The sequence below is a fragment of the Poecilia reticulata genome, chromosome 18 (genome assembly GCF_904066995.2).
Source record: "Poecilia reticulata chromosome 18, P_reticulata-male-v2, whole genome shotgun sequence".
Classification (NCBI taxonomy): Eukaryota; Metazoa; Chordata; class Actinopteri; order Cyprinodontiformes; family Poeciliidae; genus Poecilia; species Poecilia reticulata.
In genome coordinates, this window is record NC_088847.1 from 25,257,002 (window position 1) to 25,282,101 (window position 25,100).

The window sequence follows — 25,100 nt, forward strand, 5'->3', positions numbered from 1 at the left end:
TTCTTTAAGTTAAATAAAGATTACAGTTTGTGAGAAAAAAAAATCAAGACTTTTTTTTATTGAGATGATCTTGAAGTGAAGCATAAAGAAAGATAGAAAACCTGAACTAAAATAATCAGCAGTTATAATCTGATGTTAGGAGAGTTGAAACCTGAGCTGGTCGTCATGATGAGACTGAAGGTCAGAGGTCATCTGATCCTGGAGGAACATCTGGAATCACAGAAACATTGGAAACTAATTAAATCCGTTTGTTTAATGTACACTGGTGGGAAAATGAGATTTAATCTCCAGGAACGTCCTGGAAAAATAATGGTTAAAAATGCAGCTGAAGGAATAAAGATGTTTTAATTCAGTGTCAAGTAACATAAACATCAACATTGACTCTCCTCCCAGATTTTGGTCTTAACGTCCGACAGACTATGTGGATTCTCCTCCGGTCCAGGATTTCTCAGAGACTCAGGCGGGCGATACTCAGGTCAGCAGAAAACAGTTACATTTCCACTTCTCTCTGGTGATATTTGGTATTTTCTATTTGTACTAGAGGTGTGCCGATCGATCGGTCACCGATCATAATCGGCCGATTTCCGTGAAAAAGTGCATGATCGGTGATCGGCGATCATTGGCTCTTGTTGCCGATACCGATCACCTGCATCTCATTTCTCAGCCTGCCTGTGCAGCTGGTCTCCTCTTTCCTTCACTCTGCAAACGCGCAGCAACAAATCCTAAGCGATGTGGAACTATAACTATAACGCACTGAGTGAATGGGGACGTTTGCGTGTTGCAGCGGAAAATTGAAGCAGGTCAAAATGCATCAACACAACGAAGCTAATATGACATAAAAACAATGACATACTTGACGGAGTTTGGCTACATCGAGGCTCACTGCAGTAAAAAAGACACATGGAGGATCAGATAGCAGGTAAAGCAGCACAGCTACAAACACTCACCCGGATTAGCATGACGGTCAGAAAGCTAAACAAATAACCCACAAAATGATTTAAGTCTTGGAGCTGCGATGTAAGACGCTGGTTCTGCTCTCGCTGTTGAACCGCTGCTACGCTACAGGTAGTAATATTTCACAGACAGAGCGCCGCTTCTGCTCCATCTGGTAGTGACTCTCACACCGAACCTCAGCTTAAAGCTGCAGCATCTAACCTAAAAAAATTAATTTTACATACGTATTAAAATTTTCGCTGTCCTAACATGAGACAGATAATCTCTAAAAAAATAATCGATCTCCTCCCTGTTCTGCATAATTACTCTGCTCAGTCAGAAACAGCCACTCAGAACTAGCAGTAATCAGCTAGCCGCCATGCTAACAGGAAGTTTTCATTCAGTAACTCTGGATTGTTTATTGTAATGGATCCTGTATTTGCCTTTGAAAGTTTTATACTTGAATTTTTTGGCAATGTTGAGAGGTTTTATTTTGGCTCTTTGCATAATTTAGCCTCTTCAGAGCCTCCATATGTTATCAGTCTGTTAAAGATAGTTTTACTGATAGCAGTACAATTTGCACAATGCCTGTTTTGTTTAGTTTTCTTTTTGGAAAAGTTATTAAAAACAAGTTTTTGTCTAAATTAAGGTGAATTCATGGTTCCTTTTTCCACATAATTAACTGGTAGTGCTTATGATTAATTAATAATAATTATGTGATTGATATCTGTGATAGGCCGTGATCGGCCCTCATGGGTGATCGGAATCGGCAGGAAAAAACCTGATCTGCACATCTCTAGTTTGTAGCTTAAAGTAGCTAAGGGTTCTCATCATGTCTGTCTGGAATGGTTAAACAAAGACACGTGGGTTACGATCTTTACTCCCATTGGACAGAAATGACAAAGGTTAGACAGAGCACAGAACAAAAACACAAAAACAAACTCTGGAAATTCTACTGGCTACCAGGACCGGCCCAAGGCAAAGCAAAGTAAGTGGCCGCTAAGGGCCCTGGAGCCTCTGGAGGGCCCCATAAGTGGATAAATATATATATATATATATATATATATATATATAAAACCCCGCCTCTCGCCCGGAAGGTTAGCTGGAGATGGGCACCAGCAACCCTCCCGACCCCACTGAGGGACAAGAGTGAAAGAAAATGGATGGATGGATGGAAGCACCTTGATGAAAAATGGGCTACTGAAACAAGACGAAAATGGGCGAGAGGTGAAAACATGGATCTGTTGGAATGCTACTACTCAAATAACCCTAGTCAGAGGGGCTACATGCAAAGACTGTGGGAGGAATGGTTAGTTTGACATCCTCAGTCGACACTAACTGCTAAACAACTAGTAGCTCAGTGTTCCAACATCCGCAAACGGCAACTGCTATCACAACTTGAGATTGACGAGGTACAACACAAGTGCTACGGGAAGGAGCCAGGACGCCAGGTCAGAAGGCAGTTAACTATAACTACCCGCCCAGAGACTGGGTATGTAGCCCCAGTAATGAACGAACCATCTGAGCTGAACGAGGCAGCAACTGACCTGAGAGAGAGAATCATGGCCCGAATGAACACCAGACAACCCCGACGACAATTACAACGGCTGAGTGAAGTACCATCAGAAAATCTCATTAAAGTTGTGAATGCAGCATTGAGAACGATCCCTACCAACACCATAACAGAAACCAATGAGCTGATATACAACTCAGCATCAGTGATCCTTGAGATGCTTGGCTATAAGAGCAACCATGAGACTCACCAATACCCACCATGGAAAAGACGGTTAGAGGCTAAAATCAAGATAACAAGGAGGGAAGTGAGTCAACTGTCAGAGCTCCAAAGGGGTGCAATGAAAAGATCAGTTCCCAAGAAGTACAGCCAGATGCCAATACCTGAAGCACTCGGTAACCATCACTGTGGCAGTCTCGGGTATGAAAAACTGGACAGCACCAGGACCTGACATGATCCATGCCTACTGGCTTAAGAAACTCACTGCCCTCCATGAGCGACTGGCAGCTCAACTGAACCAGCTGCTACAAAATCGGACTCACCCTGAATGGTTAACTGAAGGGCGCACAATCCTGATACAGAAGGATCCCTCAAAGGGTTCAGTCCCATCCAACTATTGGCCAATAACCTGTCTCTCTACAACATGGAAGCTCATGTCAGGCATCATAGCGGCTAAGATAAGCGGGCACATGGATAAATACATGAGCAAGGCACAGAAGGGCATCGGCATAAATAGCAGAGGAGCCAAACACCAACTACTTGTAGACCACACAGTCGCCCGAGTCTGCAAAACCCGACACACCAACCTGTGTACCGCTTGGATTGATTACAAGAAAGCCTATGACTCAATGCCACACACTTGGATCATTGAATGCTTAGAGATGTACAACATCAATAGGACTCTAAGAGCCTTCATTGCAAACTTGATGGGGCTGTGGAAAACCACCCTTGAAGCCAACTGCAAACCACTTGCACAAGTGGCATATACCAAGGAGATGCTCTGTCCCCACTGCTGTTCTGTATAGACCTGAACCCCCTCAGCCAAATCATCAACAGGACTGGCTACAGATACCGACTCAAGAATGGGGCCACGATCAGTCACCTCCTCTACATGGATGACATCAAGCTGTACGCCAAGAGCGAGCGAGACATCGACTCACTGATCCACACCACCAGGATCTACAGCACTGACATTGGGATGTCATTCGGACTAGAGAAGTGTGGTCGGATGGTTACAAAGAGAGGGAAGGTCGTCCACACAGAAGGGGTCTCACTCCCAGAAGGAACAATAGCAAACATAGAGCACAGCTACAAATACTTGGGAATACTACAAGCAAATGGCAACCTCGATGAGGTCACAAGGAAAGGAGCCACAGCCAAATACCTCCAACGAATAAGGCAAGTCCTGAGAAGCCAGCTCAATGGCAAGAACAAGATCCGTGCGATAAAGAGCTATGCCTTACCAGTAATCAGATACCCTGCAGGAACAATTAGCTGACCAATGGAAGAGATAAAGGCCATGGATGTTAAGACTAGGAAGCTACTAACCATGCATGGAGGGTTCCACCCCAAATCCAGCACCCTGAGACTGTACACGAGCCGTAAGGAAGGAGGCAGAGGACTAGTGAGTGTGAGAGCCACTGTCCAGGATGAAACATCCAAGATCCATAAATACATCAAGGACAAAGCCTCAACGGACGATGTGCTCAGCGAATGTCTCAGGCAATGGGGAACAGAAGACGAGGTGCTGGAAGTACCATCATGGGAGGACAAGCCCCTACATGGGATGTACCACCGACAAATAACTGAAGTGGCTGATGTCAGGAAATCCTACCAATGGCTGGAGAAAGCTGGACTCAAGGACAGCACAGAGGCTCTCATCCTGGCTGCACAGGAACAGGCTCTAAACACCAGAAAGGCTCAGATCTACCACACCAGACAAGACCCAAGGTGTAGGTTGTGCAAGGAGGCCCCTGAGACAGTCCAGCACATAACAGCAGGGTGCAAGATGCTGGCAGGGAAAGCGTAAATGGAACGACATAACCAAGTGGCGGGCATAGTGTACAGGAACATCTGCACAATATGGACTGGAAGCCCTGAGATCGAAGTGGGAAACACCCCCAAAGGTGGTGTCCACTGACCATTACCTTGTGGTGAGTTGGCTCCGGTGGTGGGGGAGGAAGCCGGTCAGACCTGGCAGGCCCAAACGTGTAGTGAGGGTCTGCTGGGAACGTCTGGCGGAGTCCCCTGTGAGACGGAGCTTCAACTCTCATCTCCGGCAGAACTTTGAACACGTTCCGGGGGAAGTGGAGGACATTGAGTCTGAGTGGACCGTGTTCCGTACCTCCATTGCCGAGGCGGCCTATTGGAGCTGCGGCCGCAAGGTTGTTGGTGCCTGTCGCGGTGGCAACCCTCGAACCCGTTGGTGGACACCTTCGGTGAGGGATGCTGTCAAGCTGAAGAAGGAGTCCTAGTGGGCCTTTTTGGCCTGTGGGACTCCAGAAGCAGCTGATGGGTACCGGCATGCGGCTCGGGTGGTCGCTTAGGCAAAGATTCGGGCGTGGGAGGAGTTTGGAGAGGCCATGGAGACAGACTTCCGTACGGCTTCGAGGCGATTCTGGTCCACCATCCGGCGTCTCAGGAGGGGGAAGCAGTGCAGCACCAACACTGTTTATAGTGGGGATGGTGCGCTGCTGACCTCAACTCGGAACGTTGTGGGCCGGTGGGCGGAATACTTCGAAGACCTTCTCAATCCCACCAACATGCCTTCTGTTGAGGAAGCTGAGCCTGGGGACTCTGGGTTGGGCTCTCCAATCTCTGGGGACGAGGTCGCCGAGGTGGTCAAAAAGCTCCTCGGTGGCAGGGCCCCGGGGGTGGATGAGATCCGCCCGGAGTTCCTTAAGGCTCTGGATGTTGCAGGGTTGTGTTGGCTCACGCGACTCTGCAATATCGCATGGACATCGGGGGCAGTTCCCCTGGATTGGGAGACTGGGGTGGTGGTCCCCCTGTTTAAAAAGGGGGACCGGAGGGTGTGCTCCAATTACAGGGGGGTCACACTCTTAAGCCTCCCTGGTAAGGTCTATTCAAGGGTCCTGGAGAGGAGGGTCCGTCGGATAGTCGAACCTCGGATTCAGGAAGAGCAGTGTGGTTTTCGTCCTGGTCGTGGAACACTGGACCAGCTCTACACCCTCAGCAGGGTCCTGGAGGGTTCTGGGAGTTTGCCCAACCAGTCTACATGTGTTTTGTGGACTTGGAGAAGGCGTTCGATCGTGTCCCTCGGGGGCCTTGTGGGGGGTACTCCGGGAGTATGGGGTACCGGGCCCTTTGATACGGGCTGTCAGGTCCCTGTATGACCTGTGTCAGAGTCAGGTCCGCATTGCCGGCAGTAAGTCGGGCTCGTTTCCGGTGAGAGTTGGACTCCGCCAAGGCTGCCCTTTGTCACCGATTCTGTTCATTACTTTTATGTACAGAACTTCTAGGCGCAGCCGAGGTGTTGAGGGGATCCGTTTTGGTGGCCTTAGGATCGCATCTCTGCTTTTTGCGGATGATGTGGTTCTGTTGGCTTCATCAGATCGTGATCTGCAGTTCTCACTGGAGCGGTTCGCAGCCGAGAGTGAAGCGGCCGGGATGAGGCTCAGTGCCTCCAAATCCGAGGCCATGGTCTTGAGCCGGAAAAGGGTAGAGTGCCTTCTCCGGGTCAGGGGGGTCGTCCTGCCTCAAGTGGAGGAGTTTAAGTATCTGGAGATCTTGTTCACGAATGAGGGAAGAAGAGAGCGGGAGATCGACAGGCGGATTGGGGCAGCGTCTACTGTGAAGCGGGCGCTGTACCGGTCCATCATGGACTCAAAGTAAAGCTGCTGCTCCTTCACGTCGAGAGGAGCCAGTTGAGGCTCGGGCATCTGGTCAGGATGCCTCCTGGACGCCTCCCTGGTGAGGTGTTCCGGGCACGTCCCACCGGGAGGAGGCCTCGGGGAAGACCCAGGACACGCTGGAGGGACGATGTCTCTGCTGGCCTGGGAACGCCTTGAGGTTCCTGGAGGAGCTGGAAGAAGTGGCTTGGGAGGGAAGTCTGGGCCTCCCTTCTGAAGCTGCTGCCCCCGCGACCCGACCCCGGATAAGAGGAAGAAAATGGATGGATGGATGGATGGATGGATGGATGGATGGATGGATGGATGGATGGATGGATGGATGGATGGATGGATGGATGGATGGATGGAAGGATGGATGGATGGATGAGGCAAAACTAAATAGTTTGATAAAGTAAAAGCCTCTCAGACTCTGAACTCAAAGCACCAAACTATTTATTTATATTATACAATTAATTTAATTTCACATAATTATGGCGGTAGAAGCCATTTGCTTGTTAAATACTTAATGAAACATATTTACCGTGTTTGATGTTTGTTGTAAATGACGTATAATCACACAAAACGAGGTAATTAGTCCAAGTTTGTCGTTTGTTGAACGTTCAGAAACTACAGCGACTGTAAAGAGCCACAGCAAAGGTAAACAAAGATAAAACAACCTGAACAGGTGATCAACTCTAAACCACTCGCACCTTTTTACTCTCTCTCTGTCATTTAAGCACAGCCGTTGCTATGGCAACCGCCTGCGCTCCACAAGCCGACCAGAGATTATGTTAAAAACATTCAGTTATATCAGGTTTTCAGGCTTGATATTTATTTTGCGATCATTAATAAGCCTCATGATCACAGCGGTGGTTGATTAGTTCATTTTAATCTCCTGATCTGATGGTTATTTTGGAACCGAAACGCACAGAATTGCGCAACACCTTGTTGAAACAATAATTACTGAGATTATTATTGTTGTTGGGTCATTAATATGAACACCTGGCTGAGGTTCCAGTGACCAGGTGGAACCTCAGCGGACAGTTTGATCCACCAGGTGACCAGCTTGATCCACCAGGTGACCAGCTTGATCCACCAGGTGACCAGTTTGATCCACCAGGTGACCAGCTTGATCCACCAGTTTGATCCACCAGGTGACCAGCATGATCCACCAGGTGACCAGCTTGATCCACCCGGTGACTAGCTTGATCCACCAGGTGACCAGTTTGATCCACCAGGTGACCAGCTTGATCTCCCAGGTGACCAGTTTGATCCACCAGGTGACCAGCTTGATCCACCAGGTGACCAGCTTGAGCCACCAGGAGACCAGCTTGATCCACCAGGAGACCAGCTGGATCCACCAGGTGACCAGCATGATCCACCAGGTGACCAGCTTGATCCACCCTGTGACCAGCTTGATCCACCAGCTTGATCCACCAGGTGTCCAGTTTGATCCAACAGTTTGAACCACCAGGTGACCAGCTTGATCCACCAGGTGACCAGCTTGATCCACCAGGTGACCAGCTTGATCCACCAGGTGACCAGCATGATCCACCAGGTGACCAGCTTGATCCACCAGGTGACCAGCTTGATCCACAGGTGACCAGTTTGATCCACCAGTTTGATCCACCAGGTGACCAGCTTGATCCACCAGGTGACCAGCTTGATCCACCAGGTGACCAGTTTGATCCACCAGGAGACCAGTTTGATCCACCAGGTGACCAGCTTGATCCACCAGGTGACCAGCTTGATCCAGGTGACCAGTTTGATCCACCAGTTTGATCCACCAGGTGACCAGTTTGATCCACCAGGTGACCAGCTTGATCCACCAGGTGACCAGCTTGATCCACCAGGTGACCAGTTTGATCCACCAGGTGACCAGCTTGATCCACCAGGTGACCAGCTTGATCCACCAGGTGACCAGCTTGATCCACAGGTGACCAGCTTGATCCACAGGTTACCAGTTTGATCCACCAGGTGACCAGTTTGATCCACCAGGTGACCAGTTTGATCCACCAGGTGACCAGCTTGATCCACCAGGTGACCAGTTTGATCCACCAGGTGACCAGCTTGATCCACCAGGTGACCAGTTTGATCCACCAGTTTGATCCACCAGGTGACCAGCTTGATCCACCAGGTGACCAGTTTGATCCACCAGGTGACCAGCTTGATCCACAGGTGACCAGTTTGATCCACCAGTTTGATCCACCAGGTGACCAGTTTGATCCACCAGGTGACCAGCTTGATCCACCAGGTGACCAGCTTGATCCACCAGGTGACCAGTTTGATCCACCAGGTGACCAGTTTGATCCACCAGGTGACCAGTTTGATCCACCAGGTGACCAGCTTGATCCACCAGGTGACCAGCTTGATCCACCAGGTGACCAGCTTGATCCACCAGGTGACCAGCTTGATCCACCAGGTGACCAGCTTGATCCACCAGGTGACCAGCTTGATCCACCAGGTGACCAGTTTGATCCACCAGTTTGAACCACCAGGTGACCAGCTTGATCCACCAGGTGACCAGCTTGATCCACCAGGTGACCAGTTTGATCCACCAGTTTGATCCACCAGGTGACCAGCTTGATCCACCAGGTGACCAGCTTGATCCACCAGGTGACCAGCTTGATCCACAGGTGACCAGCTTGATCCACCAGGTGACCAGTTTGATCCACCAGGTGACCAGTTTGATCCACCAGGTGACCAGCTTGATCCACCAGGTGACCAGCTTGATCCACCAGGTGACCAGCTTGATCCACCAGGTGACCAGCTTGATCCACCAGGTGACCAGCTTGATCCACAGGTGACCAGTTTGATCCACAGGTTACCAGTTTGAACCACCAGGTGACCAGTTTGATCCACCAGGTGACCAGCTTGATCCACCCGGTGACCAGCTTGACCCACAGGTGACCAGTTTGATCCACCAGGTGACCAGCTTGATCCACCAAGTGACCAGCATGATCCACCAGGAGACCAGCTTGATCCACCAGGAGACCAGCTGAATCCACCAGGTGACCAGAATGATCCACCAGGTGACCAGCTTGATCCACCCGGTGACCAGCTTGATCCACCAGTTTGATCCACCAGGTGACCAGCTTGATCCACAGGTGACCAGTTTGATCCACCAGGTGACCAGCATGATCCACCAGGTGACCAGCTTGATCCACCCGGTGACCAGCTTGATCCACCAGCTTGATCCACCAGGTGACCAGTTTGATCCACCAGGTGACCAGCTTGATCCACAGGTGACCAGTTTGATCCACCAGGTTAACAGTTTGATCCACCAGGTGACCAGTTTGATCCACCAGGTGACCAGCTTGATCCACCAGGTGACCAGCTTGATCCACAGGTGACCAGTTTGATCCGGTGACCAGTTTGATCCACCAGGTGACCAGTTTGATCCACCAGGTGACCAGCTTGATCCACCAGGTGACCAGCTTGATCCACCAGGTGACCAGTTTGATCCACCAGGTGACCAGTTTGATCCACCAGGTGACCAGCTTGATCCACCAGGTGACCAGCTTGATCCACAGGTGACCAGTTTGATCCACAGGTGACCAGTTTGATCCACCAGGTGACCAGTTTGATCCACCAGTTTGATCCACCAGGTGACCAGCTTGATCCACCAGGTGACCAGTTTGATCCACCAGGTGACCAGCTTGATCCACCAGGTGACCAGTTTGATCCACCAGTTTGATCCACCAGGTGACCAGCTTGATCCACCAGGTGACCAGTTTGATCCACCAGGTGACCAGCTTGATCCACAGGTGACCAGTTTGATCCACCAGGTGACCAGTTTGATCCACCAGGTGACCAGTTTGATCCACCAGGTGACCAGCTTGATCCACCAGGTGACCAGCTTGATCCACAGGTGACCAGTTTGATCCACCAGGTGACCAGTTTGATCCACCAGGTGACCAGTTTGATCCACCAGGTGACCAGCTTGATCCACCAGGTGACCAGCTTGATCCACCAGGTGACCAGCTTGATCCACCAGGTGACCAGCTTGATCCACCAGGTGACCAGCTTGATCCACCAGGTGACCAGCTTGATCCACAGGTGACCAGCTTGATCCACAGGTGAACAGATTGATCCACCAGGTGACCAGTTTGATCCACCAGGTGACCAGTTTGATCCACCAGGTGACCAGCTTGATCCACCAGGTGACCAGTTTGATCCACCAGGTGACCAGCTTGATCCACCAGGTGACCAGTTTGATCCACCAGGTGACCAGTTTGATCCACCAGGTGACCAGCTTGATCCACCAGGTGACCAGTTTGATCCACCAGGTGACCAGCTTGATCCACCAGGTGACCAGTTTGATCCACCAGGTGACCAGCTTGATCCACCAGGTGACCAGTTTGATCCACCAGGTGACCAGCTTGATCCACCAGGTGACCAGCTTGATCCACCAGGTGACCAGTTTGATCCACCAGGTGACCAGTTTGATCCACCAGGTGACCAGTTTGATCCACCAGGTGACCAGTTTGATCCACCAGGTGACCAGAGTTCCTCTGTCCTGTGAGGATCCTGACCCAGAGGTCTGTCCATTCACGCACCTGAGGGGTTTCCTGCCCTCTGACCCAGGGGCTTATTGTCACCAGACTGGCAGCTAAAAGGCTTTAAACTCCAGGAACTCTTTATATCAGCTGTTATCATATATGGGTCTGATAACTGCAGTGAGCATCATCAGAGTTTCTTTCCTCCCTTGTTTTGCTGTGCAGTGACTCAGATCGTCACATCGGCCCGTTTGGGTTTCAGTGCTGATCTGTGTGGATTCTCATTTCTGCAGCGGTTCTGGAGAGGAAACCCGACCTGAGCTGCCTTGGATGTTCCCTCTGTGGTCGACATCCTGAGTTTCTATTAAAAGACTTTAGTATAAATTAAGATTTAGCTCTTTGATAAAGTTGAACGCTTCCTGTGCAATACACTCTGTCTGATAAAAATATTAAATATCAACATTGCTGTCTGAGAGCATTTCTGCATGAAGCACAACTAACTTCTGACCAATCAGAGCTCTGAAATGGTTCGACTGGGTCTGGTGTCGAGTTCGGCAGACGACTCTCTGACAACAAGATGGTGTCATTTTGTCACGTCAGTAAGAACCGATTTCAGAACGTTGCATGAAGTCTGTTGTAGCCTTAAGTAACGTTCTCTTTTAACGTCTTTAGTTACAAAAAATAGAAATAAATGGATAAAATTAACTGTAATGATTGATTTTAGATAAAACTGGATGGAGGAACAAAGGTTTGTCTCACCTTCACATTTTCTCAACAGTTGAATCAGCAGAACCAGAATCAGGGAGTAAAACCCAAAAATCACACATGGTGGAGTCAGGAGCATGAAGAGATGAGACTGGGAGGAAGGTGAAGATGATGATGGAGGTGAAGGACAGGGTGGAGCATCAGAAGTGGTTGGTGGTTTCTCTAAAATAAAACAATTTATTAAATAACTGCCCAACAATTTCTAATAAAAACCAAAGTTTAACAATATTTTAAATCCTCTGACCTTCCACAGAGATCCTGCTGGATGGAGACTCTCCCTGATCGCTGATGCTGCATTTATAAAAGCCTTCATCAGATCTCTTCACTGTTTTAAGAGTAAAGTTTCCCGATGCTCCATGACCAATGACGACTTTATCTTTATAGAAAGCAGCTGGGAGGTTGTGGGCTGGACTCTTTGCTCTGCAGCTCAGAGTGACGTCATCTCCCTCCATCACAGGGAGGACAGGACTCTGCAGGATCACTGATCCACCTCAACACAGAGACAAACTACAGCATTTCATCCATTTCCACACAGCAACACTAACTCCACAGTCTGATCTTACCAGAGACAGAGAGCTGGATGCTGCTGCTGCTGCTGGGGGAGGATCCAGATGTGGACTCACACCAGTACACACCAGAGTCATCAGGGTGTGAAGGGATTTCACAGGTAGAACCACATGATCTCCCAAATCCATCTCCACACTGAGTCCTGGTTCCTCCGGTTGTGTTTCTCCTCACAGTCCATCCATCCTCACAGGTCAGAGTCACTGATTCTCCTCTGAAGAACTGAGATCTGCTGGGACTCACAGTCAGAGCAGCTGGAGAAACTGGAGAGATTCAATTATCATGATTCCAGTTACTAATAAAACCAAAAAGCATCATATTCAATAATTATCCAAATCAAAATTTTCATAACATTCTCAGATGCAGCTTTTATCCAAACCACATCTTTGAAAATGTAAAGTATTTTCTTTAATGTAACAGAAGTTCACCAACCTTCATCTGTTGAGCAGCTCAGCAAGATCAGAACTAGAGAATAAATAAAATATATATTTATTATAAACTAAAGCTGAACAAGTTGAAAACAATAAAACTGTGAAATTCAGACTTAATTTATAGACGATTTTCATTTTTTAGATGCTGTTATTTATAAAGGTCAATTGATTGTTTTATTTATTGTTGTTTCATAACAGACATCATCTCCTGTCACTTTATTAGACAACAGATCCATTTACACACAGAAACCTCCAGCCCCACAGTGATTCTATCACCAGATCCTATTAAATCCCATCCAGTAAAATGTCTCCAGTGTCTCAGACAGAGAGAAATGCTGATCCAGCAGAAAGAGACTAAAACTTTACTTACAGATCAGACAGTGAGATGTTCCTTCCATTGTTCTTCTCAGTGACCTGACGATGTTTGGCTGAAGCTGAGAACGGCTCACTGAGCCGCCTACTTCCTGCTGCTGGTCCGTCTGCTGCAGAGAGAGAGAGGAGGGGCAGAGAGAAGAGGGGGAGAGAGAGGAGGGGGAGAGAGAGGAGGGGGAGAGAGAGGAGGGGCGGAGAGAGGATGGGAATCGCTCAGTGCCACTGAGCACTGAGGCTCAGCGGCACTGAGGCTCAGTGGCACTGAGGCTCTGTGGCACTGAGGCTCAGTGGCGCCACCATGAGGTCACAGTGAAAACGCTCTAATTGATTATAATAATTATTACAGTGGAACCAGAACTGAGGCTCAGTCGGATTCAGTGCATTTTATGGGTCATCTGCTCTTTGTTAATCATTGAAACTATCATGGAAACATCCCATAATATCAGCTCCAACCAACAGATTTAGACCAGAACCAGGAGAGTTTTGAAGGTTCTGATCCATAAAGATCAAGTTGATCCAGAACCGGTTCTGGTTCTATCAGCTCCTCATCCTGACTTTCTATCAATATCAACCAATCAGAATCAGGTTGGGCTGATCCAGATCATGTTCTGGTTACCAGGGCAACCAGCTCCACCAATCAGATCTCGTCTAGTCAAACTCTGAACCAACCAGGTTTCCTGTCTGTTAAATCAGATTTAATGGAAAAATCATCTGATTATTAAAATATTCTGTTATTAAAACTCATCCATCTTCATTTGTCTCCACAGAACCGTTTCCAGTCTGGGCCACAGTTCTACTGGTTCTACTGGTTCTGGCTCTGGTTGCTGCTGCAGGAGTTTCTGTTTATTTCTGGCTCCGCTGGAAACCAGGTGAGTCTCTAGAACTGCATTACCCATAATGCCTTTGGTCAGGGTCTGTTCTCCTCCATAGCAGCTCCTGGTGCATTGTGGGTGTTCAGCTCCTGGTGCATTGTGGGTCAGCAGCTCCTGGTGCATTGTGGGTCAGCAGCTCCTGGTGCATTGTGGGTCAGCAGCTTCCTGTCTCTCTTGAGGACAAACAGAACCTAAAGAGTCGGTGAGGATGGAGCAGAGCTTGGTGGGTTGCTGCCAGGCAGCAGCTGGTTCCACTTCATCACCAGATCAGGGGACATGGACACATGTCTCTGTCCTCAGACAGTCCTCCAGGAGACACAGAGACAGGGAGGAGACAGTCATGAGACCATCAGAGCTGCTGCTGTCTGTCCAACTCATCTTGTCCTCTGTTGTCTCTCAGCCCCAAAGGTGGAGGTGGAATCAGGGAAGGAGTCTGTTGAGCTGCCCTGCAGGTTTAGAGCCCGCCTGCCTGCAGACGTTAGAATAGAGTGGACAGACCTATGTAACAGGAAGGTCCATGTGCATCAGAACGGTTCTGATTGTTCTGCTGAACAGAACCAGCGCTACAGAACCAGAACCAAGATGGATAAAGACCTCAGCCTGACTCTGAGACGACCGACGTGTGAAGACAGTGGAATCTACAGCTGCAGAGTCTACAGCAGGAAGAGAGACGTCCTGATGAAGAAACAAGTTCAGCTCCGGGTCAAAGGTCAGTGGTTTAAATGTATTTTTCCAATCAGCTGACTGGTTCTGATCAATAGTGATGATTGGCTGATTAGAAGGTCAAAGGTCAGTGTGATGTAATGAGTGATGAAGATGAGGAAGCAGAGCAGGAGGAAGAGGTCCAGGACAGACGGGGACACAGAGTCCAACAGCTGCTGGGGACAGTCTGCAGCTTCCTGCTGTCCTCACTGAGGACATTCTGTCCACCTGCTGCTGGTTGGACACAGCAGAGACAACAGTGTCTCTGTTCAGTGGAGACATGGGACACATTTCAGATGGAACCAGTCCAACATGTTGGACCTTCATCCAGTCAGAGGACATGTCCTCAGAGCTGCTGCTGTCTGTCCAACTCATCTTGTCCTCTGTTGTCTCTCAGCCCAACAGGTGGAGGTGGAATCAGGGGTGGAGTCTGTTAAGCTGCCCTGGAGAATCACAGAGAGTCTGGATGGAGACGTCAGAGTGGAGTGGATGGACGGAGACAACAGGAAGGTCCATGTGTATCAGAACGGTTCTGATTGTTCTGATGAACAGCATGAGAGCTACAGACGCAGAACCAAGATGGCTGAAAACCCACTGAAGACTAAAGACCTCAGTCTGACTCTGATGAATCCTACATACAGTGACGTCTTCACCTGCAGAGTCTCCAGAGACGGAACCGTCCTGATGATGAAACAGGTTCAGCTGGAGGTCAAAGGTCAGTGGTTTAAATTTGATTATCTTTATTTCTCTAGACTTCAGTGATCAGATATTTGTGTTGGATCAGAACCATCAGAACCAGTCGGTACCAGTAGAACCAGTAGGTACCATCAGAACCAGTCGGTACCATCAGAACCAGTCGGTACCAGTAGAACCAGTCGGTACTGACAGTACCATCAGAACCAGTCGGTACCATCAGAACCAGTCGGTACCATCATTGGGCTCCACTGGGTCCGGTCCGCTCTCAGGTCTCATGGTGAAAGCAGCAGAACCAAAGGTGGTGCCTCACGGCTCGGTTCTACTGAGACTAACTGGTTCTGACCCAAACACTCAGAACCTCCTGACTGGTCCACCAACTCTCTGCTTATTATGGGATGTTGGTGCTGGGAGCTGATCTGGACTGGAGGTCCAGGTCCACAGAACCTGCAGAGCAGCTCTTCAGCAGAACATGGACCTGGAAGGAAAGTCCAGTTCAACCCAGTAGAACTTTCTGCTTCAGAACCAGCTGGAGAAAGATCCACCTTCCTGTTCCTGCTGCTCTCACCTTCAGTCAGGAAGTGATGAAGATCTGCTGCTGCTGCTCATCTTCCTCTTTCTGCTTCTCTCAGACCTACAGGTGGAGGTGGAGGAGGGGGCGGAGTTTGTCCAGCTGGAGTTCAAGGTGACCTCTGACCTGCGGAGGGGAGACAGAGTGGAGTGGTGGGACAAAAAAGAGAGGATCGTCCATGTGTATCAGAACGGTTCTGATCGGCCTGTAGAACAGGCTGAGTTCTACAAAGACAGAACCAGGATGAACAAAGACGCTCTGGAGACTAAAGACCTCAGTCTGACTCTGAGTCGACCCACTGAGAAAGATATCAGACGGTTCAGATGTGGAGTTTATAGGAACGGAGAACTGCTGAGAATTAAAACTTTTCAGCTCAACATCAAAGGTTTGTCCATCTGTCTCTCTGATTGTCTTTTGTCCTCCTGTCTTTGTCTCTCTAACTGTCTTCTGTCTCCTCAGCAGGGACAGTCCAGGACCAACCAGAGGACACCAGGAAGCCACTGCTGGCTGATCAATCAGTCTGATCAGGTTGATCATCTCTGATCATTGATCCAGTCAGACTTTGGATCAGAGCCGATCTCAGTGAAGGTTCTGATGGACCAACAAAGACACTTCCTGGTCCTCTGGTCCAGTCTGCAATAAGCCTGTCACAATAACAAATGTTGCTGAGGAAGTAAACAACTTGAAGCCAAAGTGGAAATAAATACTGCATTCAACCAAAAGAGTGCAGATTATGAAGTCTGTATACTACGTTGTCCTTCAGTAATCACTAGATTTAAATAGAGAAGATGGGCACATCGGACCACCTGATGCAATAATTCACACTACACGTTTTTTTGCCCTTATTTTCCCCTTAAGACCATCTTAGATTGTTGGCCGATCTACGATTCTCGCTGGTGATTTTGTAACCGATCATCCTGCAGTGTGTGGTGTGTTACGGTAGATAGTCGTGGCCGAGGGGAAATTACGGAGGGGAATCCCAAACAGCTGACACGGTTCTGGGTTTGATTCCCTGTCTTTCTGCATGGAGTCTCCATGTTCTCCCTGTGCATGGTGGGTTTTCTCCAGGTACTCCGGTTTCCTCCCACAGTCCAAAAACATGACTGTCAGGTTAATTGGCCTCTCCAAATTGTCCCTAGGTGTGAGTGTGTGTGTGCATGGTTGTGTGTCTCTGTGTTGCCCTGTGACAGACTGGCGACCTGTCCAGGTGACCCCGCCTCTCGCCCAGAACGTTAGCTGGAGAGGCACCAGAACTTCCTGACCCACTGAGGGACAAGGATGTTAGAAAATGGATGGATGGACTTGTAGCCATTATTTTGTGCCCATTGTTGGACACGAACCGTTATACCCAGGATTTCTGTCGGCTAATGTGTCTCTCAGGGTTTGAAAATGGGCCGACAACTCGTGTCGTGTGCGCTGGACATTAGACTAAGGAAATGAGGACGGGAGGGTCAGTGGAGAGACCGGAGTTGAGCCTTTTTTTATTCAGTGTCATCAACAGTAAGAAAAAAGGCAGGAAGAGACGATAATTAAATGAGGTCGATAGGTTTAATTTATCGTCCGATTACTTGATTTATCGTTTATCGCGACAGGCCTAGTCAGCAGACTCTTATTGATCACTAGTGATTATTGATGACTGAAGGGACTGAATCATTTCTGCTGCCTGAGGAACCAGTTCATGACTGGAACTGGTTTGGATCCATCAGGGAGGAGAAGAGTCCAGTCTGAAGAATAGTCCTGCTGATCAGGATGGCCCTGATCAGCAGAACGAAGAGTCTGTGGCTCCTCCTCTTCTATTCAGTCTACAATTTGGAGCTTTTGACAAAAAAAATCCTGGAATAATTTTTGCCTTAAGACTTTAGGATCCAGTTCCACTGATTATTGAATTTATTAACTTTTATTAGATTAGATGCAGAGACAGATTATTATAGTCCTGGATTATAATCCAACTCTGACACCTCCAAACTGTCTGTTTATTTCTATTGTTATATAAATCCTGCTTATTAATGTGCTTTCAGTACAAATAATAGAATCTTCTTTATTTCACATTTTTATTTCATAGTGAAGCCTTACTAAAGCCATTAACTTTTACTTTGCATAAGATGCTGAGTGTTAACATATTTCTGCTCAAGAAAAGCATGAATTTTATGCCTCTGTGGTGGGATGGTGTTCCACCCCCTCCCTGGACCGGGCACCGTTGATTGGTGGGCGGGGCGAATGGCTTTATAGTTGGGAGGGCCGCTGCAAGGTGCGTGCGTCTTTGTCTCCCACTGTTGCTACGGTCGGCGGCTACATGTCGGCTTGTGGGTTTGGTCGACTCGTCTGCGATCGTAAGTGGCAGTTTTTCTATCCGTGGCTGAGATCATGGTTGGTTTTTGGGTGCTACACCTGTCGTGCGTTTCTGCAGTGTTGCTCTGATGGCGTTGCCGGCTGCAGCTGGGGGTTGCTGTGGCGTGCGGCTTCCGTCTGGTCCTCACCTGCTGACCCGCTTCCTCCCGGGTTAGGCTGTGTTTTATCTTGATCCACCGTTAATGGGTTTTCTGTTTCAGGCACCTGATTGTGTTTGGAGCTGCAGCGCTTTGGACGCTCTGCTGTCTTGTCTTGTCTTGTCTTGCTGTTTGTTTGGGCCTCAACTAAACCCGTTGCTGATTGGGCCGGCTGTGTGGGCGGGGCGTTACTCCTCTGGTCCCATAGAAGGGCATTTGGAAGCGGATGACAACGATTTGTTTCATTGTTTTCTTTCATAGTTTTGTTTTGTGATTGAAGTTACTAATTTGTTTTCTTTTTGTTTGTTTGATTTACTAATTTCTTTTGCATTGCATGTTTTTTATTTTTGGAATAATTGAACTTGTCCGTCCCTTTTTTTCCTTGTGTGTTCCTTTTGTTCCAGGGACAGAGTAGTGGGCCTAAAGCCTCGTTTTAAAGAATTGTTTAATAAAATATTGCCCACTGATAAATCTGTGTTCGGGTGCATCTTGTTACTTTTAAAAAAAAATCTCCACGTGCTGGTCACACCTCATTTAATTAATTTATTACATGTTCCATGCGTTACTGTGCCTTAAAAGACATAACTCTGAATTTTAAACCCCCACATTGAAGACCCTCATCGGACTTGTCACCAGGAAATAATTTGGTCACTGATAGAAATATCTTATATGTTTAGTCAGACCTTAGCTGAGGCTTTAGACTGAGTTGTTCTATACATGCTACCACATACAGTGTTCATATAATATGCATGTATATGTGCTAAAATAATCTTTTATGCTCATGTTTTTCCATTTGTTTTATTTCTTGTGAATTTTCTAATGTACAATGTATTTTGCTCGACGCTTTAAGGCTGAATGAATCTCTGGTTTCTGAGTTAATCTGGATGTTTCTGCTGATCCTGGTTTCAGTTTTCTCTGAACATTCAGGATGAATGTCAGAAAAATGTCTTTTTTTTTTACTGGATGTTTCCTGAGTCTGAATCTGCAGAATCACCTGGATAAAAAACTGGGCTATTCTGTCAAACACCTGATCTCTCACAACAGATTAAGTGACAAATAAAATGTTTTTTTCTTTTGTAGATTTCAGTTTAGTTTTTGTCTCCTTTTCTTAAAAGTTGCAAACAAAAAAATATTTTCAAAATCTTGGTTTTATTTCAATAATCCTTTGGGGATTAGACCTGAATCAGCAAATTTGCTGAATATAAACTGTAAAACATTCTGGTTGGTTGTGAGTCAGCTGACTTCACTAAAGAAGCCCAAGGAGTCTGTTCAAAAATAAATCCAGATTATCCCCAAATCATATCCACATAATCAGAAAACCCAATAAAATAGTTTTATTGCCCAGTCCTACAATTTTCATTATTTCCCTGTAAATGATAGTTTTAACAATCGAGCTCATTCTTGTAGCGCATTTCATCAACAAGGCAGTTCAAAGTGCTTTACATCATGAAAACAAAAATACACAGTGATGAAAGGGTCAAAAAATGAAGCATAACATTTTGTCTGTTACCACTTACACATCAGAATGTTTATTAATGTTCCATTTATTATATTTCAAAACCAAATCTAAACAAGTGGTTTAGTTTTAATCTCATTCTCGTGAATTTCTGTTGCTTTTTCTGCCAGGTTTTGCACCTAAAGTTGCAGATTGTAGCTCTGGAAAACTAGACTTATAAACACCTCATATTGTTAAATAACTGATTTTATGTATTGAAGTTTTACATACTACATTTCAGTTTGCATGGATGTAAAATTACTGCTCAGTTTAAAAATTACAATATTTAAATCGGTGGTTAGCAAACAAAAAGTTTTGATATTAACTCTCAACTTCATTCACAAAACTTTTTTTTTATTACGCAACCAACATGTATTTCACAAAACGATTAAGAGATGTTTGCCTGTCCTTGAACGCAAAGCTGATCCTTCTTCACCCCAACACAGAGGTACGTTAACCGAATATTTTCCGTATTTGACCGGTTATTTTTTTAAACGATCAGATCAGGTCCTTCATTTGATGGGTTGTAATTAACACCCTTGACTGGTTCACATGGTCCGACATTATAGACTTTACGCAAAGATTTAATCTCTGAGGCAACTGAAATCAATCAATAAAAACATCCTTTCTGAATATCATCTCATGGACTCTGAACTAAAAGCGTCTTTCTGACCGGGAGCTGACAGCGAGTTGAAGACCGGACGCTTTGGAGCGTCTGGTTAGGAAGCGCATTCAAAACCTTTGGTCGAAATGGTGCGTTAAATTCAAGTCTCCATTACAGACCAGAGAAAACTAAAGAGAATGCAACGTTGTGTTAATCCATTTGAGGAGCCGGCAGTTTATCTTGAAATAAATTAGGTAGAAGTTAATTAGACTGTAACATGCGCAGTCCGCTGCTCAACCACTGCGGAAGCGGCTCCGCCGCTGCTAAGAATTAAAACCTGCCGGTAATGCCGAAATTAATAGTAAATAATACAGATTTTGTGGTATTCTGATTTTGTAATGTAATTATATTGGTTGTGCTACCACCCCCACGCCACTAGAGGCAGTAGCAGGCCCAAAAAAATGCGACTAAGTAGCAGATTTAGAAGTTCACTGAAAGCTACAGAGTTGGATCAAAACTGTGAGCTTTGCTGAAGTAAATAAAAGAAGAAGTTCAAATACATTTTTAGAGTGAAACTCCTTCCTAAAGGCGAAAATATATCACAGATTTCAAAAGAAAATAAAAACGGAAGTATAGGAAATAGCGCCCCCTTCACTGCCGGATTGCAATGGTCCCATTTCCAAATAAGGTATGACACTGACTGTGGTCCGTCCCCGCCCCTTCCTGTTTGCTGCAGCGAGGACCTTCTCCCTGTTTGTGTTTTCCAGTTCAATTTGTTCAGCAGAACCAGAGATCTGGGAACCAGGATGGAGAGAAGAAGAACCGGAGCATCCAAACAGAAATCCAGAAGCATGAAGAACAACTTTTTAAAAAGCTACATTTATAATTTATCCATTGAGACAAAGTCAGTTCAAAGGTCACGCTCAGTGATGACATCATCAGTGAAATCATCAAACTCCTGCCTACCCTGGGCTGGTGAGGTCGTTACCATGGAAACAGCTGAAACTCTTTCTGTGCACAGAGAAGCTAAAAGGCAGATAATTGATTAACTAATTTATAATTAAAATAATGTTGATTAATAAACGAGCAGCTCAGAGAATCAAAGTGTTTCTGAGTTCAGATGAAGTTCAGCCAGATGACCAGCAGGGGGCAGAGCAGCTGCTGCTACAGGATTAATCAATCAGACTGATTGAAACCATCAACATGTCAGACTGGATTCAGATCAATAACTAAACTAAAGATGATTTTATTCATTCTGGGTTCGTAGCTGTTTATTATCTCCTTAATATTTTACTCACTTTTTCTATTAACATTTAATCAATACAGGATATTAGTTTAGGTTCTCACTCTGTTCAATGATGATGATGATGATGAAGCAGCAGCAGCCTCTGGATGAAACCTGAGCCGCTGCCACCAGGGGGCGCTGTTGGTCCTGGAGCTGCAGTGTCTGGATGACCCTGAGGTCACAGAGGGTCACAGCTGGATTAGAGGCAGATTATTTATTCTCTGTGGATTTTAGTCTGGATCAGGAGGTTTAGATCATAACATGAGTTTAGAATCATGGAGATTCTGAGAGAATGAAGGAAAAAAAGGACTAAATTAAAAGAAACGGAGAAGAAGAGAAACCAGAAACAGAAAACTGGGTCATGGAACCGTCTGAGGTTCTGGAGGAACAGAACCGGGTTTATATCTCAGTTCTCTGACTTTAAACCTGGAATCAGATCAGATTTTTAAATGTTTTTAAACTGACTGAACTGCAGCAGGTTCTGAAACTCAACCTCCTGAGAAACGGACCTCAGGGTTCTGCTGCTTTTCTTAGAGAAACTTGTTCCTGTTTGTAGAGGAACTGAAACCAGTCAGTCATTTTCCACTAACATCATCATCATCATCATCATCATCATCATCAGTGTAAAGGTGTTAAAACCATCCAGGGTGTTTGGAGGCTGCAGTCGCTGCTCTGGGTTTGATTCTCAGGTTTGGCTGCAGGTCGTCCCTCCTGTTCATGTCCTAAAGGACAATAAAGGACAATAAAGCCTAAAAGTATTTAAAACTATGTAAATTAAAATTATTTTCTGAAATTTACTATATAAATCATCAAACTTCAGAAAAGTTACGGTTGCTGAGGTGAAACAGGGATAAAACATGTGACTCCAACATGGAGGCCTCAGTCCTCAACATGGCCGCCGCAGGTCTGAGTCCTGACCTGATGACCTTTGCTGCAGGTCATCAGGTGACTCTCTGATGACCTGCTGACCTTACAGGTCACTGAGGAGAATCAGTGTAGATTCAGGCCCAAGGAAATAGATTTTCTCAACCTGGAACTGGAACCTGAAACAAAGAGGAGCAGATAGAGATGAAGACTGAGAGCAGGAAGTGAGGAAGAGGATGAGTGATGAAGAGCAGGAAGAGAGATCAGGTAGGATGAACGTGACAGGATGGAGGTCTGGGTCAAAACAGGCTGCTGGCTAACTGAAGCTAACTTAGGCAAACTGATGCTAACTGAGGCTTACTTAGGCTAAGTGAGGCTAACTTAGGCTAAGTGAGGCTAAGCTAACTTCAGATTTTGATCACTTAGATAAAACATGGATCACAGATCAGAGGCTGAGGAACTGGGTCGGTCCGGACTGAAAGGTGGTTCACCCAGGGCGCCAAGCAGGCTGGGGGTCGATTACAGCAGACACTGGTGAACAAAGCTGAAGCAGCAATAGCTAAACAGTAAATAATTTTTTTATGCTTTTACACGTACAATAATCAGTTAGACATGAAAAGAAGATTATTAGGTCATAGGAGAAACATAATCCTCATTAAAAAGTCATTTTATCTTCATTCCTGTTACAGATTGTTCCACTAATGCAGAGATTCCCAAACTGTGGGGGAGAAGCGGTATGGGGATGTGATGGAAGAGAATAACAGGGAGTCTCTCAGGATCTCTAGCTGATCAGAGGACAAACTTCTGCTGAGGAAAAGAAGATCAGAAACTGAAGCAACATTTCATCAGCTCTGCTTCCAGACTCTGAGGCGAGTCAAACATCCTCAGCATGTTCCAGAATCCACCAGGCAGCTGAGTTTAATTTAATCAGGAAACCTGGAGGAGCAGCTTCATCCTGCTGCTTCTCAAAGGTTCATCAGATTTAGATCATCGTTTAAACGTCTGTTTGCTCTTCACAGTTTGTTCCACACATTTACAAACCAACCAAAGCCTTTCTCTGACCTTTCACCCCTCCAGTCTCAGCAGCTCATCTCAGTTTTTTTCATCTTCACACCCTGCAGCTCATCACTAAATATAAACGATGGAAATTCAACTGAAACGCTGCAGAAACCACAAAGTTTTTAACAATCATTGTACCAAGAAACAGGAAGTAAACATGTTTGTAATGTGTGATTTTTTTCTTTCTGGTTCTTCAGAGTAAACATGTTCAATAGATCAACATTCAGACTTTTCCTCATTGATGTTGATTTAGATACTGTTTGTCTGACAGAAGATCATGAATCTGCACCATAAACTAAAATATGTTTTCAAATAAAAATGTCATCAGCTGCCAACAACCGACTGCAGTAATCAGCAACGCCTCGTCACTAGAGGAAGATCGGCCCAGTTCACAGAATCGCTCTAATTCAGCCACACTGGACACAAAATAACAATGGCAAGACTAAACTTATTGCACAGCAACCCAACTTAAATTTAGACTTTGACTAGGCCATTCTATAGCTTTAAATACATACCATTGTCCTGCTGTGTTAGAAAGATGAGCTGAAGCTGATGAACTGAGTCGGACATTTGTTTCAGGATGTTCTGTTGTTTCTCCTCCAGCAGCTCTGCTCTGCTCCTCCTCTCTGTCCTCTGCCTGAAACCTGTTGTTTTGTTCTCGTCTCATTTCATGACACATTTCACAGGAACAGACAATCATCTGTTTTTCTCCGAGTTCAGGCATTAAATCAAAAGTTTGTAAAGGGGGGGTTGTGAAGTTTCTTTAGATTATTTAAGCCTGTAAACATTTTATTTTATTCCCTAGAGGACATCTTTCTGATTCGTAAAGTGGTGAAAAGCTAGCCCTCCGTATTTGTTCCGTATTTCTATAAATGTCTGATAGACATGTCTATCACACACATATCAACACTAAGTGCAACAACCACCAAAATAAAACACTGGTGGCGGGAGCTAAAGGACCCCAGGACGCTGTTGCCACGGTTACCTAGAGCCCAGTGTGATACCAGACAGAATGGATCAGGAGAGGAACTGTAGACCCGTTAGAACCTAAAGAACCAGAAATCAGCATCTCTTCATCCCTCAATCATCTCCTGAGGCTGATATGGAAGAACATTATCATAAATTTCTTACCTCAGGAACGTGAAGGACGTCGTCACTTGCAATTCCCAAAGTTTCTTGTAGATGGTGCAATATGTGATTGGAGACGAGTCTGGCATAGGCTTCACCGTGGCAGCAGTTTGGTTTACTTGAAAAATAAAACAAGTCTTATTTTAGTTCATGTGCTCAATTACAATATTACATGAATTCAAGGTGGCAAGAAAGTCATTTTAATTAAATCAAACTAGGACTATTTAAATTCACCAATTAAAATAGTGTTTAAAATATCCTGGTAACAGTGTGGAATATCTAACCTAGGCTTTTATACTCATTGCATTTAAGTTTTTAAATTACAGCACATCAAACACCCTCAGTTAGTGAAATACTAGGCGGAATTGCCCTTTAACCATTTCCCGAATCAGAAGCTAAATGAGAAGCCACCTTAG

The 25,100-nt window shown here is 46.2% G+C and overlaps 2 protein-coding genes across 4 annotated transcripts in view; one reads left to right on the top strand and one right to left on the bottom strand.

Annotated features, from left to right (window-relative positions):
• LOC103460896 (uncharacterized) overlaps nt 1–15,780 on the bottom strand; it is a 37,511-nt gene extending 21,731 nt beyond the window's left edge. Inside the window, exons 1-3 of one of the 3 annotated variants that reach the window (XM_081598941.1) lie at nt 12,555–12,577; nt 11,803–12,385; nt 11,553–11,720 (exon numbers count right to left, since the gene is read on the bottom strand). In XM_081598941.1, the coding sequence (XP_081455067.1) occupies nt 11,553–11,720; nt 11,803–12,010 (376 nt within the window). In that variant the 5' untranslated portion in view covers nt 12,011–12,385; nt 12,555–12,577. Of the gene's footprint in view, nt 1–11,552; nt 11,721–11,802; nt 12,386–12,554; nt 12,578–12,923; nt 13,036–15,760 lie in introns of those variants that run through there. The other 2 variants (XM_081598944.1, XM_081598942.1) reach the window with 2 other exon arrangements.
• The window catches only part of LOC145548478 (butyrophilin-like protein 2), a 79,659-nt gene extending 63,208 nt beyond the window's left edge, over nt 1–16,451 (top strand). The window contains exons 5-7 of the mRNA XM_081598927.1: nt 14,897–15,214; nt 15,825–16,148; nt 16,223–16,451. Of these exons, the coding sequence (XP_081455053.1) occupies nt 14,897–15,214; nt 15,825–16,148; nt 16,223–16,287 (707 nt within the window). The 3' untranslated portion in view covers nt 16,288–16,451. The remainder of the gene's footprint in view (nt 1–14,896; nt 15,215–15,824; nt 16,149–16,222) is intronic.
• The last annotated feature ends 8,649 nt before the right edge of the window (nt 16,452–25,100 follow it).